The 14335-nt window shown below is 41.0% G+C and overlaps 1 protein-coding gene across 50 annotated transcripts in view; it reads right to left on the bottom strand.

Moving 5' to 3' along the window:
* Positions 1–80: 80 nt before the first annotated feature.
* The window catches only part of PPFIBP1 (PPFIA binding protein 1), a 116673-nt gene continuing 102418 nt past the window's right edge, over positions 81–14335 (bottom strand). For 21 of the 50 annotated variants that reach the window (XM_083575016.1, XM_083574982.1, XM_083575011.1 and 18 more), the window contains 10 exons: positions 14044–14172; positions 13787–13937; positions 12037–12148; positions 11458–11546; positions 10477–10599; positions 8430–8555; positions 7899–8087; positions 6489–6683; positions 5253–5318; positions 81–2910 (listed from right to left, as the gene is read on the bottom strand). In XM_083575016.1, coding sequence (XP_083431142.1) covers positions 2824–2910; positions 5253–5318; positions 6489–6683; positions 7899–8087; positions 8430–8555; positions 10477–10599; positions 11458–11546; positions 12037–12148; positions 13787–13937; positions 14044–14172 — 1267 coding nt within the window. In that variant the 3' untranslated portion in view covers positions 81–2823. Of the gene's footprint in view, positions 2911–5252; positions 5319–5838; positions 5890–6488; positions 6684–7898; positions 8088–8429; positions 8556–10476; positions 10600–11457; positions 11547–12036; positions 12149–13786; positions 13938–14043; positions 14173–14335 lie in introns of all 50 variants that reach the window. The other 29 variants (XM_083575017.1, XM_083575013.1, XM_083574985.1 and 26 more) reach the window with 3 other exon arrangements.

The raw sequence follows: 14335 nt of genomic DNA, 5'->3' as shown, positions 1-14335 counted from the left end.
TCTTTACAGTTAAGGGCAAAAAGGGGTTATTGAAAACCTTGTATATAACTTTTGCAAAGAAAAGATTATATTCCAGAATCTTTTTTACTTCTCTCAACAGGTATTTATTTATCTAGCATGGCAATACATATGTTTATGCTGACTACTTTGTACACACACATCCAAATAAAATATCATTTATAGCACCCATTTATGCTAACTGCTTGGCTGAATCATGAGTGTTTTATATTATTCTTCCCTCCCTCAATCCCGTAGAAATAATAAAAGAATATTCTTCTAACCAGCAAAATGATGATGATGATGATGATGTTCATCCAACTTCCATTTACATCAGCGTTAAGAAATGAGAAGTTGATGTTGCTCATATGTGCAAGTTAGTGTTTAATTCACTTAATGTTTGTGCATTTGCACTCGCCCTTCTTTGATTCTCTAGTCACAATTTTACCCCTTGTATTTTATTGCGACCAGTGTGTGCCATTATACAAGGTTTGCAGTGTTTTTTATACAAATGTGAGGCTGCTGGCAGGTGATCTCCTTAATTCATAAATACATCTATTCACAATTAATGACAAAGTAATTGTTCTACCAGGCATGCTATCTGCATTTATTCAAAAGAGCCCAGACTCAAGGTGGCCATGAACAAATTTGTGGAGTCCATGCTATTAAGGACAGTCAGTCCACACCTGTATATACTGTATTGGCAAATCTCTTTGCATTAAACAGATACCACAATCTGATAAAAATTTTGACAACTGTAAATAAATGTGTGTGAAAAAGTGCATACTTCCAAGGATCAGCACTGGTTTATGAAATCAAACTGAGGGCCAGTCTATACATGCAAATAAATTACATGATAGAGGGTTCTATTTTATGATACAATCACTTGCTTGAATGTCCCCCATGGTGGTTGTTTTTAAAAAAAGATTCCTTGCAAACAAAAAGCTAGCATGTCAGGAAGCAGGCAAGGCCAATCTGCACATTCAGCTATATATTGTTTTACAGTTTTCAACAATAGCTCATAACAGCTGAGCACACACCAAACACCCAACTTTAAAACCCCTGCAAAGGTCTCTGGATTACTATTTTCAAACTTTTGAAGTACTGAATTTGAAAAGAATTGCTTACATTGTAGATGTCAGACTACATCTCCAAATGTTTGCCACATCATCATTTTATGCAGTTACTAAATTAGTCGTACTATTTCAGGGTGATGGTGAACTGGAAAGAGAGAGACACTCACACACACACACAACACAAGAGTCAGGTGTATTCTGCTGAAAGCATCAGCAACCATTTTTTGACCGGCTAATCTGAATTTTACAAGTTTTTAAAAAGTCAATACAAGTTGTGTTTTACAAAAAACCAAGAACTATATAAATATCTGTCAATATGTTATATTATGGTCAAATATACTTAAAAGGCAATACTGTAAAATAAAGTGAATTTGCTAATGCTCCTTTTGGTATAAATTTAAAGAACACTTCCATTGCTGCATCAAGTGAGAGAGAGAAAATGGATCTTTCCAAAGGCTGTTCCTCAGTCTCAAAATTTTAAAATGTTATTAAAATCCTATTTTAATGCTGGAAAAGGGACAGCTCAGAGATTTTTCTTAATGATGAAAAAAATCTCAATTTTTATAACTCACTCCTAATGTAAGAATGCAGGCATCACTTGGGGGGGGGGAGGCACAAGTCATTTATAAGATCAGTCTGACTTCTCCAGTAACCAGCTGGTTTTCAAACTGGAATTCCTCTTTTTTTTTAAAAAAAGTAATCAACTTACACTACAATATAAAATTCTGATTTGTATGTACTCAATACATTTTTTTTCTTTTAATAAAAATTGTATAAAAATAAGACAAGATTTTGATTTTGTGGATTATATGAGCACTGGTTTAGCCACCAATGAATACTCTAGTTGTTTACTTTTGAGCAATTTGTTCAAACAGGAAACCAGGATTTCCAGGATTAATTTTTTGCCCTGCTGAAATATATACAATGGATGCCAATTCCAGAGGTCTCTAGTTGAATGGTTTTCTTTTCTTTTTGTATTACTTGAAGAAAAGTATGAACAGAGCTTTCTTTAAGGCGGCACGCACCAGTCTGCTGCACAGCCCCCTCTTTCCCCCTGCCACCACCTCGCCATTGCCACTTGCCCACCCACCCGCTTGCCCCCCCCCGGGCACCTTTGCCACTTCCATCCACCCCCTCCCGAGGCTGCCGGCATGGGCTCCCAGAGGTGCTTTGGCACAATGCTTACAGTCGCCAAAGTGCCTTCCAGGAAGGTGCCTGACAAACATAAAAAGGTCGCCCCAGAGTAGAGGAGCTTTGGCACAACCTTTTTACAATTGGGAAGCCCCTTCCTAGAAGGCGCTCTGGCTCCAGCCTTGGGAAGCGGTGGCCGAGGAGGAAGGAGGGGGGGGCAAGTGGCAGTGGAGAGGGGGCATGGGACGTACCGGCACCTATATTTCTTTATTTAAAAAAACACTGAGTAAGAGAAATACAGATATATGATATGGCACAGCTCTGTGAAGGAACATTACAGCAGCAGAGTCGTATTAAATATGATACTTGAAACATGTCACAAGTTTCAACACAAGAGAAAAAATATACACAGGAGGAAAATATACACACTTCCCCCCCTGGTGTGGATCTTATGGCAACTTTAGAATTGGCAACTCTTCTTATTGTCTCCCAGGAAAATACCACTTCTAACAAACAGAAGCAAAGGTGACCTTCAATTACATGACGTGGTGTCTCCATCACATCTAACAGTGGCACTCTGAGGACTATCAGAAAGCAGAAGCATCCAGCGCTGACACTGTCACACATTTGAATCCTCATCAGTTATGCTGGCACTAGGGGAGCAAGCAGCAAAGTCTTTGAACATTTCATCTTCTTTTAACATGTACTGGAAACAGAAGAAAGGCAAGAATTGGGAAACACTGACTGAAACTCAAGAGCCAAAAAACATCAATGAATTGCACATCTAGCAGCAGGCAGACAAGAGGGTTCTCTTAGGGCAATGAGGGAGACCTGGGTTACACGACACACTGAAAGCACATGCTCTGCGTGGACAGTCTCCGGCAGCAGCAGGGAGAAGGTCCCAGACAAAAGAGGTGCTGCCAAAGAGACAAACAACCGAGATCAGTGGGGTCCATTTTTTTTCAAAGAGGGCCAAATTTGATGAAGTGGAGGGCCATGAGGGCCGACCAAAAGGCCAAACAAAGTTATTGACCTTTTTTTCCCCCTTCTTTTTTTTTTTTAGGATTGAAGGCTTTTTTTCCTGATTTTACCCCAAAGTCGTCGACCTTTTTTTAGGATTGAAGAGATGGAACAATGGTTTGGTGCACCGCTGGCGTGCAATTTCTCATCCTGGGGCAAAGTTCACAACCCCTAACTTCCGGGTTTGCAACCCAAAGCATTTGTAACCCGAGGTACCACTGTAAATGGATCAATTATTTGTATAGAAGACAAAATCATGAAGGTGTGAGAAATGTGTCACAAAGCTTAAGCAGCCTCAAAGAATAACCATTCTGAAGGTTTCACTGGGGAAGGCTATGACTCACACCAGTTTAAATTTGATTTGAACATTTGCCTTACCAGTGCATTATATACTGTGTGTGTGTGTGTGTGTGTGTGTGTGTGTGTGTGTGGATTCAGTGATGGAACTTTGCAGGATGTGGTTTTTGATGACAAGTACAGATGCTACACAGAAGCACAAAGAAGAGAACACTGAGAAGTATATGAGTTCTCCAACAGCCTTGGCTCTCCCTTTCCTAAAAAGGACACTTCTGTACCTCAAAGAACTAGTGGAATGACTTAAGACACAGAAATGGATAATCAGCACCTTAAGGGTAAAGGATGTCTGCTATATATCTGAATAAGTATGGTTATTAGCCAGCACTAAGCTGGTACTAATGGGGCTTCATCTGGGGATTATCATCTTGCTGCATTTTATTCTTAAATATTTTAGATTATGAACTGGTCTGAGAGAAACTCTTAGCACAAACATGTGGATTTCCAGAGAGGTGGTGGCCATTGCACTCCTCCTCCTTGAGCCTAAACTCAGGCTCAGTGTCTGTTCCATTCCAGACAAACCATGCGCTGTAAATCCAAGAACAAACCTTGGTTACAGGTCATGGTTTGTCTAGAGAGGGGCAAACTACAACGCAGGTCTGGACAACAAGCTAAGCCAAACTATGACTTGGCTTGCAGCAGTGCCACAGCAGCTGCAGAACCAGAGGAAGAGCAAAGCAGCAGTGATCTCCTCCCCAGGAGTCTTCATGCCGTGCGTTTGCACTAGGCAGTTGTTTATCCTAGTGTTATGCAGTAACCAGTTTACAATCTTTTTTTGAAATATTGTTAGCATGCACTGAGCTTTGGGGTCCGAGTGGGACAGATACATAAAATGGAAATAAATCATTTTCACTGGGCATATGCTTTTGTAATAGATACATTAATAATGACACAAATGAAGGCTGCTTTGAAGTTGTCTGCTTATACACTCCTTATTTCCCATATTCTGGAACCAAACTCAGGAAAGTCTCTTTACTGTGGATGGACTGTGTGTCTATATGTCCATCTGACAGCATACTCCAGCATGCATCATTGCAAAGCATTCTGGTATGTACAGTGGTGCCCCGCAAGACGAAAAACCCGCTAGACGAAAGGGTTTTCCGTTTTTCGATGCGCTTCGCAAGACGAATTTCCCTATGGGCTTCCTTAGCAAGACGAAAGCCCATAGGGAAATCTCCAGGACAGCGGGGAAGCGCAGCGCGTGTTCCCCACTGTCCTCGGACCTCCTCCGAAGGCTGGCGGTGGGGCGTAGAGACCTCCTCCCGCCGCCAGCCTTTGGAAGGCTCCTCCGCACCGCCAGCCTGGCAAGTGGTCTCCATAGGAACGCATTAATTGATTTTCAATGCATTCCTATGGGAAACCGTGCTTCGCAAGACGAAAAACTCGCAAGAAGAAAAAACTTGCGGAACGAATTAATTTCGTCTTGCGAGGCACCACTGTACTCCTGACTCAGATGCAGTTTTTCCAACTTGGCTGGGCACCATTAGACTCTATGCTAAATGGATTGTTCAAAGGAGATTGTTCAAAAATCAGTCTATCACTAAGATGCAATCTCCAAGCCACCAACTGAACACCTTTGCCGTGTACCCTACTACTGAGAATCTCTGTATTGGTCCTAAGGTAAGACTAGCAACATTTTAGGGTGTGTCCATTATATTAATTATAAGGGCTTACAGTCAAATTGTTGATGCCTTCAGAAAATGCCCCTATTTGCCTCACGGTACCTTCTGAATCTTCCATCTACAAGAAAGAAATAGTTAATGTAATAATTCATATAAATTCTTCCCTTTTCATACAAGTGTATTAACACATACAAATATAACATTAGGCTATAGCAGCACCCTAGAAAAGAACTAGTCAGTTGAACACTTTATTGTAATGTTAAGCAATGTTTGGATAAGGAGGTGAGGCTAAGAGAAGACTCTGGGAGAGTGTGCAGAGTACTAGCATCAGCCTAGTTGGTAGCTCAGCTGCATCAGCCAACTCCACAGTCTCTGCTCCTATTGGAGAAACCAGATAGTTGAACACAAGTTTATGGCCTTGCCTTTGACCGCTCAGATGTTAAACAAACAAAGAACTCAACAGATGCAGCAGCAGCAGCAGCAGCAGCAGCAGCAGCAGTGCAGGCCAACAAGGAAGACAGAGACCAAGAAAATACTGTACCTAGTTGTTTAATAATTTCACATTAAGAGCACCCCACAAAAAACTTATGCAGAAGCAAGCACTGATAAGGGAAGAGAAAGCATCTGCACCACAGTACCTTTTATAAGCTTTGAGGGAGAGACGGGGAGCTGAAGAAAAGAGATGACTGCTGCAAGGGGAGGAAGGCTAAGTGTCAGAATGTCCTGAGCAAGAGGTGAGCAGGAAAATGCCACAAAAGTTGAAGGTGGAGCTTAAGGAACTGCATAGGGGGAAAGGGCATGCAAGTTCAACTAGAGGATGAGCCGACATGAGAGGAAGTATGGTGACGTGGACAGAATATAGGACTAGGACTGGAAAGACCTGGTTTCAAATTGCTGCTCAGCCATAAAGTTCTCTGGGTAGCCTCAAACCACTCAGTCTCTGTCACAGCTGTTACGAGGGTAAAATGGATCACTTCCCCCACAAAAAATGCACACACCCCTGTGGTCCTTAGCAAAAAGAGAGACCATTAATGTAAAGAAAGAACTCTCAAGTACGCCAATAAATCTGACTGTGGAGAAAACTGAAATTCAGGTTTCTCTTGTTGGTTAATAGCTAAAATCTAGATGCCCCTAAAGAAGCCCTGAACAGAATTATCATGGGTTAGATAACAGTTCTTAAGTACTAGTACATTACAAGACTGCTAAACACAAACTGCAGAATATGAAAATATCGGGGGGGGGGGGGGAAGCACATGCATACGGAAAAAAAACAATTGTTTCAACTTACTGCAACAACCATTACCTGCTCCAGTCTGTCCAGATCATCCTCATCATACACTCTGATATCTAAAGCAGGCTTCATCCCTTTCTTTGATCCCATTCCGGATGCCTGTCCCAAATCCATCGAACAAACATACTCTTCCCCATCTTCCTGCTTCTTCTTCCTTAAATTTCCAAAATTACTAAAAGCAAGTTTCTTTGGCTGAAAAATACAGACCAAAAAAACTGCTATGAAGACAACAACCAGATAATTTATTTTCCTGATGACATATCTAAAATCTTTTAAAATCTATAATAAAGGCACCAAAACAATCAAGAATTCCTTAAACATATATTCTCGCAGAAAGCTGGTTGGAAAAATTGGAGCAAGATTTCCACATAAAACAGAATATAGGATAAAAAAATTAATCTATCATGTTAATTCAGAAGATCCATATTTGACAATTTTGGTTTTTTGTGTTTGTTGGTTTAGTTTTATTTGTACTTAAGCTCAAATATCTGAGCTTATGAGACTTCACTTCAAAAAAAGAGGTTTTTTCCCCAAAGGAGGTTACAAAAAACGTTTGATGAAAACTAATTTAAAAATCTGTATTTGTAAAATGAGGCTTGTAAAAAGCCTATTGACAGTTTTCTGCATGGGGTCATATCTGCCTCTGGCCTCCCAGGAGAAGCTACTTAAAGAGGTGATTGCTGTTTTTCTTTCATGGACAATGATGCACCACAAATGACTAACGCAGCAGATGGGCTACTAAAGATTTTGTTAAATAGATTACTTACTTCTGTAAACTTGTTTTTATCTTTCAGTTTCCAGTGAAATTTGAACTAGCTGACAAACCTTGCAAGCACCACTGAGACATTTTTTAAAAAATGCATTGCAAGAGAATTCATATCAGTAATTTTTATAGTGAATAATGTAAGCCGATATCAAAGGCCTATAAAACACACTCTTAAGTGGCATGAATAACCTCCTATAGAAAGAAAGAAAGAAAGAAAGAAAGAAAGAAAGAAAGAAAGAAAGAAAGAAAGAAAGAAAAGTATAAAACATAAAATAACTGTTAATGTAGTTTTGTAGAGAGGATATGTGGCAATGACATATATAAGACATATATAAGAATTACTGTCTATGCTTTACCATGCAGCACCTCTCTACGAAACCAGGAAAACTACCATCATAAAACTGTAGCACTGGAAGGGACCACAAGGGTCACCTAGTCCAACCCCCTGAGATTGAGAGTCTTATTCTCTACCAGTTGAGCTACCCCCTGTTCAGAGATTAAATCAAGCCAAGCCAAATTCTTTATCACTCAACTCATTTTCTATTAGCCCCTTAAAAACCACAACAATAGGAAGCTACACTTTTGACTAACATGCAAGTCTGTTTCATGTGATAGTAGTACTTCCAAGGCTCTGGCCATACCTTCACTTTGGCTGTAGCTGTTAAAAGGACATAATCTGGAGATTCCATGGCTTCACGCTTTTGCTGCTGGGCCTCTTGACCAATCAGCAAATTAAAATGGGTTGCCAAGTGCCGCCTCAGGAGAGTCTTGTTGGGTGGGATGTTCAGCAGCTGAGCCATGGTCTCTACATTGAAACGAGGTTCCAAAACCTGCGGAGCAAAACCAGCATTTCAGAACCAAGATTTGGATTACATTTTGATTAAGCAATTTCCCCAACCATTCTAAAGATCTGAACCACTAAGAAAGATATGAAAGGCATGAGTTGGTGGGTGTTTTTTTGGGAGGGGTGTTGGGGGAACGATGACGATGAGGCCTGAATATTTACAAAATACCTATGACACAATTGCCTCTACTTTTAGAAAACCCTACCTAGGAACAAACAATAAAACCTAGAAACAAAAACAGGCATGACATTTCTCTTATAGCCCAATTATATTATTTATTTACTGCCTGTGTCTGAAAAAGAAATATAAAATGCCACACACTCTTACCATTAGCCCTCCATGAACGCCACTCCCTCTCAAATTAGGAGCATATTCTGCAAGGTCAACTGACCGCAACCACTCCATCACTCGATGATTGGTCCATTGTGAAACCTCTGATGGTGTGATGTTATTCTACCAATAAGAACCACATTTAACTTAGAAACAATGCACCGCTTTTAGTTCTTTTTCTTTTAGTTCTGCAGTTAATCCAGCCTCCACTTTTCTTATTTCAATTGACCTTTCTGCCCCAAAATGCTCAGAGCCAAGCTAGATCAAGATCAGATGATCTTGCAAAATGTGTCCCCCACCCCAGGTTATGGGTTAAAGGTGTTGTACTGGCTGCTTATGGGCTACCAAACCCAAGTCAAGATGTTGACTAACATACTATGCCTTAAATAATTTGGGACCCAGATTCCCGAAGGAGCACCCCCAGCCTGTCTATTAAGATCAGGAGGAAAATCCCTCCTTGTGGGTCTCCTGTTGATTCGGTCAGCAGTGGCCGAGGACAGGGCCTTAGCAGAGGTGGTGCTTGAGCTGCCAGCTCCCTCCCTCCTGAGGTACAACTGGTGTCTACATTGTTCATCTTCTGGTGCCAACTGAGGACCTATTCACTTTGTGCGCAACGATATGGTATAAAAACCCTGTTTCTGCAGTCCTGGGGTACAGAAATAGGTTTTTTAAAGCCCCTGGTGGCCTGAAAGATGCCGATGTAGCGTTACATGTGTTGTGCTGGACTGACATAAATGATGTACCTAATAAAGTTACTATGGAACACCTTCATATAAGAGATGGGATTAATGTGAAACTGCAATTCATATCTGCGCTGAGCCATTCTTCCGCCTCCAAACCGAACAATCCTGTATTATTTATTTTATTTTATTTTTTAATAATATCTTTATTGGGTTTTCTGCAAAGGTAACAAAATCACAACAAAACAAGAAAGCAAACACTAACAAATACAAGAACAACAAACTAAAAATAAGGGGGGGGGGGAGTTTGCATCAAAACAATAAAATCCATAAAATGGGATTATCTCAATCCCATGACTTCCCTTCTCCCCTGGTTCCTTAAAATTCTTTTTAAACTACATATCATTTCTATTCCAAATTTCTATTTTAACCTCAAGTTTCTTGTACCATCTCTAAAACTACAAGTGTTTTTAAATTCCTGCCAAGGTATTTAAGATGTTTGCAATATTTTTGTAAATATATAATAAACATTTCTCATTCTTTTTTAAATTTTGAACAATCCTGTATTTATGACTCATGTTGATCATATGCAGTGCTTTTTTTTTTGCCAGAACTCACCATGAACGCCTCCCTTGTTTTCTTATTATGTCAATGGCACCCATCAAAGAGGTGCCGGAACTGAGTTCCGGTGAGTTCCAGCTAAAAAAGCCCTGATCATATGACTTCACACACACACGTGTGTGTGTGTGTGTGTGTGTGTGTGTGTGTGTGTGTGTGTATGGAAAATAAGGGCTTGGGGCTTTTAAAATTCACCCACTTCCCACATCTTTCAAATGGACTCTCCTGCATTAAATAAATTGTAAAGAAAACCAATCTCCAGGCACACAGACAATTAGAACAACATGGAGAAACCAGGAATTCCTCATGCAGTGGTCTAGTTCCCCACCTTCACTTGGGCCTGGCAGTCCATAAAGGGCTTCTCATGGGACATTAACAGCAGCAGCAGCAGCAGCAGCAGCAACCACCAAAGCGCTAATATCACATTCATATTTTCATAGAAATACTAGTGAGCAAATACTTTGCAGAAAGATAACACCAAAGGAGGCAAACTAAATGTTGATCTCAGTTCTAGAGGTTTAAAACATAATAAGGAATAAGGATATTAATCCATACAATGAAGCTGATAGTCAGTGATCAATGTATGGCCTGCTAAATAAAGGAAGGGATCAAGAGTCAAAGCAGGGCAGAATATTCTAGGCAAGAAAATGAAGGAAACACACAAGCACTGCCTGTCAGAACAAACATTGCAATGAATCAATGAGATGTGTAAGTAGGTAAGTAAGTAAGTAAGTAGAAGTGGTCACCTCATCTGATGGTCTCCTGCGCAGACAGTTGGGCTCAAAGTTATTTATTCTTAGAACTTGAATGGCACGTTTGATGCTAAGGTGGTGGAGGACACTCACAACTTTCAAAGACAGTAAGTCATCCTGCATAGGTGATGTGGGGACGGGACGGGACACATAAACGAGATCAAGAACAATAAATGAGACCAAGAAGACTGGAAGAGTCAGATACCAACATGAATGCTGTCCTTAGGATTCCCCTGTATAAGAACATTAAAACACTTCTGTTGTTTAGGCAAAGGGCCTATTTAGACCAGCATCCTGTTCTCACAGTGGCCTCCCAGAAGCCCAGTGGAAGCCTGCAAGCAGGACTGAAAGCAACAGAACTTTTCTCACTTGATATTCCCACCAACTGGAATTGGTGCCTGCAACTGTAGAGGCAATATTCAGCTTCATTGCCTGGCACTGGGTTAGGAGGGAAAACAGCTGACTATCCATTTTCTCCACATGGTGCCTAATCTAATACACCTCTATCATGTCATCCTCTTATTTGCCTTTTTAAAAACTCAAACAAGTAAGATTACACTATACTACTACTACTACTACTACTACTACTACTACTACTACTACTAAGAGTTATGAGAGATGAATGTGAGCAAATGCAGCTACTTGTGCTTGGAGGTCACTGCAGGTGAGAATGATGATTGCTGGATTTGGCAAGGGACTTATGGAAAAGGTGGGCTCTGAAGAGAGGGGATGGATAGAACAGGTACCAACTGGGCACATTTCCACAAATAACAGGAAGCACGGAAGAATGGGTGGAATTACTTTATGAGAGCAGAAGAACTTTTGATTCCTGAAGGAGTGAAGTTAGAGGAATAAATGTTTTGGGGAGGCTTATGCGGTGGAGTATTAGGATACACATGTTTCAGTGGAGAAGGAAGTCAAAATTATGGTACTCTGAATGATAAAAATGACAGGAAGAAAAGGACACTTGCTTACGATAGTCATATAATGAAGCATTCGGCCATCAACCTTTCCTTCATCGAACTGGGTCTTATACTGGGGTAGTCCAATATCATCCAACCACCCTGAAAATAAAAAGATACAGTCACTATGCAATGATCTGTGGCAATCTGAAGGAAGGCTTTTTCAGGGGTGGTCCCAGTGCTGTGGAATGCCCTCCCTGTTGGAATATGAGAGACCCCCATCTGTATTGGCATTCTAGCGGCTCTTGAAGACACACTTGTTCAATGCAATTGTTTTATGGTGTATTTTAAATATGCAAGAATTTAATAATTGATTTTCCACTTGTAAATTGCAAATTTGCTTAACTAAGTATTTCAGCTTTTTCTTGGACAGAGCGTGTGTTACTTAGGTGCACAAGTACACTCTACCTTTTGTTTGTAACAAACTACCCACAAACCTGCCTAGAAGGAAACTTAAAACAAAGCAGGCACAATGCTACCCTGTGGGCTGCAAAGCGCACACAAGGCTTCCTTGCAAGTGGCTGGGGGACGTACCCAGGCAAACTCTTCACTGCACGAGGGTGAAATGGCAAAAGAAATAAGAAGACATTACTTGTAACCCAGTTGTAATCCAGTTTTCCATGGTTGTTCTCTTCTTCTGATCCTAATGCCTGAAGAGCGAGCTGAAGTTTTTTCCGGTGCAATGGATGCTTTATTCCAAGTTCCTACATGTGGGACAAAAACCAGCTTGCGTTTAAAAGATAACCCTCCTGCAGACCACAATGGAGGGAAAATAAAACTTCCCTCACCCAAAAGTGGGGGTTAACTGCCACCTCCCATCCTGGCCAAGCAAACGGCCCTTAGTGGGGCAACCACTACATCCAAGGAATCTTCCTCTCCAACACCACAGGACTGCCCTGCTAATTTCTCTATCCATTCTTGTTTGACTATATAAGGTAGGCATCAAGTGGCTTCTTAAACCAAGATGGCCGTCACTAAACCAGAATGTCCAGTTGCCATTTGGGGGCAAGACGGCTCTCAAGTCTTATTTTTCAAATGATGGACTGATTGTGATTAATTCTCAGTTAAACGCCTGGCTGGTTCAGATGACCACCTTGAGCTAGGTTAAGAGCTTTGAGAACTTGAAGAAGAAAAGTCCCTTGATCCAGGGACAGTCCACATATATATTGGCCTATTCCGAACTCTTTTTCTTAATGGTGACATGGACCACTCATAACGTAGGAATATTCTTCACAACTGTGAGCAGAGTAGTGAGATGGGGTAAGTGAAGACAAGTGATAACAATTAGCTGTAACATTTTCCACTGTTCCTGCTCAGGCTGCACAGAAGCAGCATTTTAGTTCCTGAAATTCTTTCTGATTGTGCAGGTAAAATATAACGGATAGAATTCTACAGGAGGTCTTAGTGTGTGAACACAGTCCAGAGCCAAGGATCCACAGGCATGCGGCTCCAGGTGGAGGTGATGTGAGGCGCCATCCTGGTGCCCAGGCATCTTCACTTGGTCGCAAGTGGCTAACAGCCCAGCGCAAAATGTGCCTGATGCCTAGGGAATTCTGAACACTGAGTACTTCCCATTCACATTTGATTGGAGCAATTGGTCATATTGGTTCTTTTAAAGATGCAAGCATGGACCAAAAAGATTTATTGAAAAGCAAATGGAGCAGGGAGACCAGGAATGGCTCCTCCATAAGGTCTGGTCCAGTGAAACCAAGTGAAGCTGGGGGGAAAGCACACGCTCATGGTGGGGACAAAAAGTGAGAGGCATACGTGCTTTGCAACCAATTTGTCACCAATTTCACAGTGCCTTTGCACAGAACCCAAATGGACTGGGGCTGCAATACTCAGGCTAGGGTTTTTCAGTAGCAGTGTTGCAATGACAGAAAACTCTCTTCAAGGAAGCTTGCAGGTGGCCGTGCTACTGCTCAGTTTCGTATGGCTAGTGGTAATTGTTTGTTCCAGGCATTTTAAAAGCGTGAGGGTGCATTGGAACAATCTGCATATTGTTGCTATTCTTACATTTTAATGTTTTTTAAAAATTGCATTCCAATCATTCTTGTACAAAACCTTGAGCGTTTCTATAGAAAAGTGATGGATCCATTTTTTGTTTTTCAACAAACTGCAGCTTGGAAAAAGCAGCCCACATCCATTGCACTGTATTTTCTCATAGCCCAGGCTGCTGTCACTGGCTGATGGTACACCAGTATACCTATCCAGGATAGTTTCCTTCTGTTAAACAAATACTTTAGTCACCATTTAACATACACAATTGGGTGATTTGACACAATGTTGTAATTGTCACTCAAAATGCATATGCAAGAAACAAGAAACATGTGGATCCTTACCTTTTCTAAATCAGTCTGAGAAGCTTGCAACAGAGTCTGACCAGAAAGTATCCAGTGTTTGCCATGACCTATGTAAGAACCCAAGCCCTGTTCATGAAGCCAGTTGCAAACTTGCTCCTTTGTCCATTTAGCAAATGGCATGTCCAATTCACTAAAATTAAGTTGAGAATGTTAGAGAAACATGACACATTTAATGCATTTTCCTCCAACTGCATGCATAAACATAATCTAAAAATTTTAAAGTATTTGTGTCTTACTTATTGGTTTGTCCAAGATCTCTCGACCAGCCTAATCTTGGTCCTGCTGTTGCTCTTATTCCTCCTCTTTTGAACTCAGTCTCTGTCATGTCATCTGGATTAAATGTGGTAGACTGGCTTCTCCTGAGTCTAAGCAAAGGCCAAGATAAGGGAAAGCCATTAAAAGAAGTATACAATTTGCAGTATGAAGAGTGTAAGAAGAGCCATCTAGGGCAGCTTCCTGTCTGCCACAGACACCAACCAGAGAGGGTGAAAAGCTCACCTGCAGCACTTAAAGCACTGTAAAGGTAAA

This window comes from Podarcis filfolensis (genome assembly GCF_964270895.1).
Source record: "Podarcis filfolensis genome assembly, chromosome: 10".
Taxonomy (NCBI): Eukaryota; Metazoa; Chordata; class Lepidosauria; order Squamata; family Lacertidae; genus Podarcis; species Podarcis filfolensis.
Note: the sequence above shows the minus strand (reverse complement) of the source record. Positions and strands in the feature narration are given on the sequence as shown.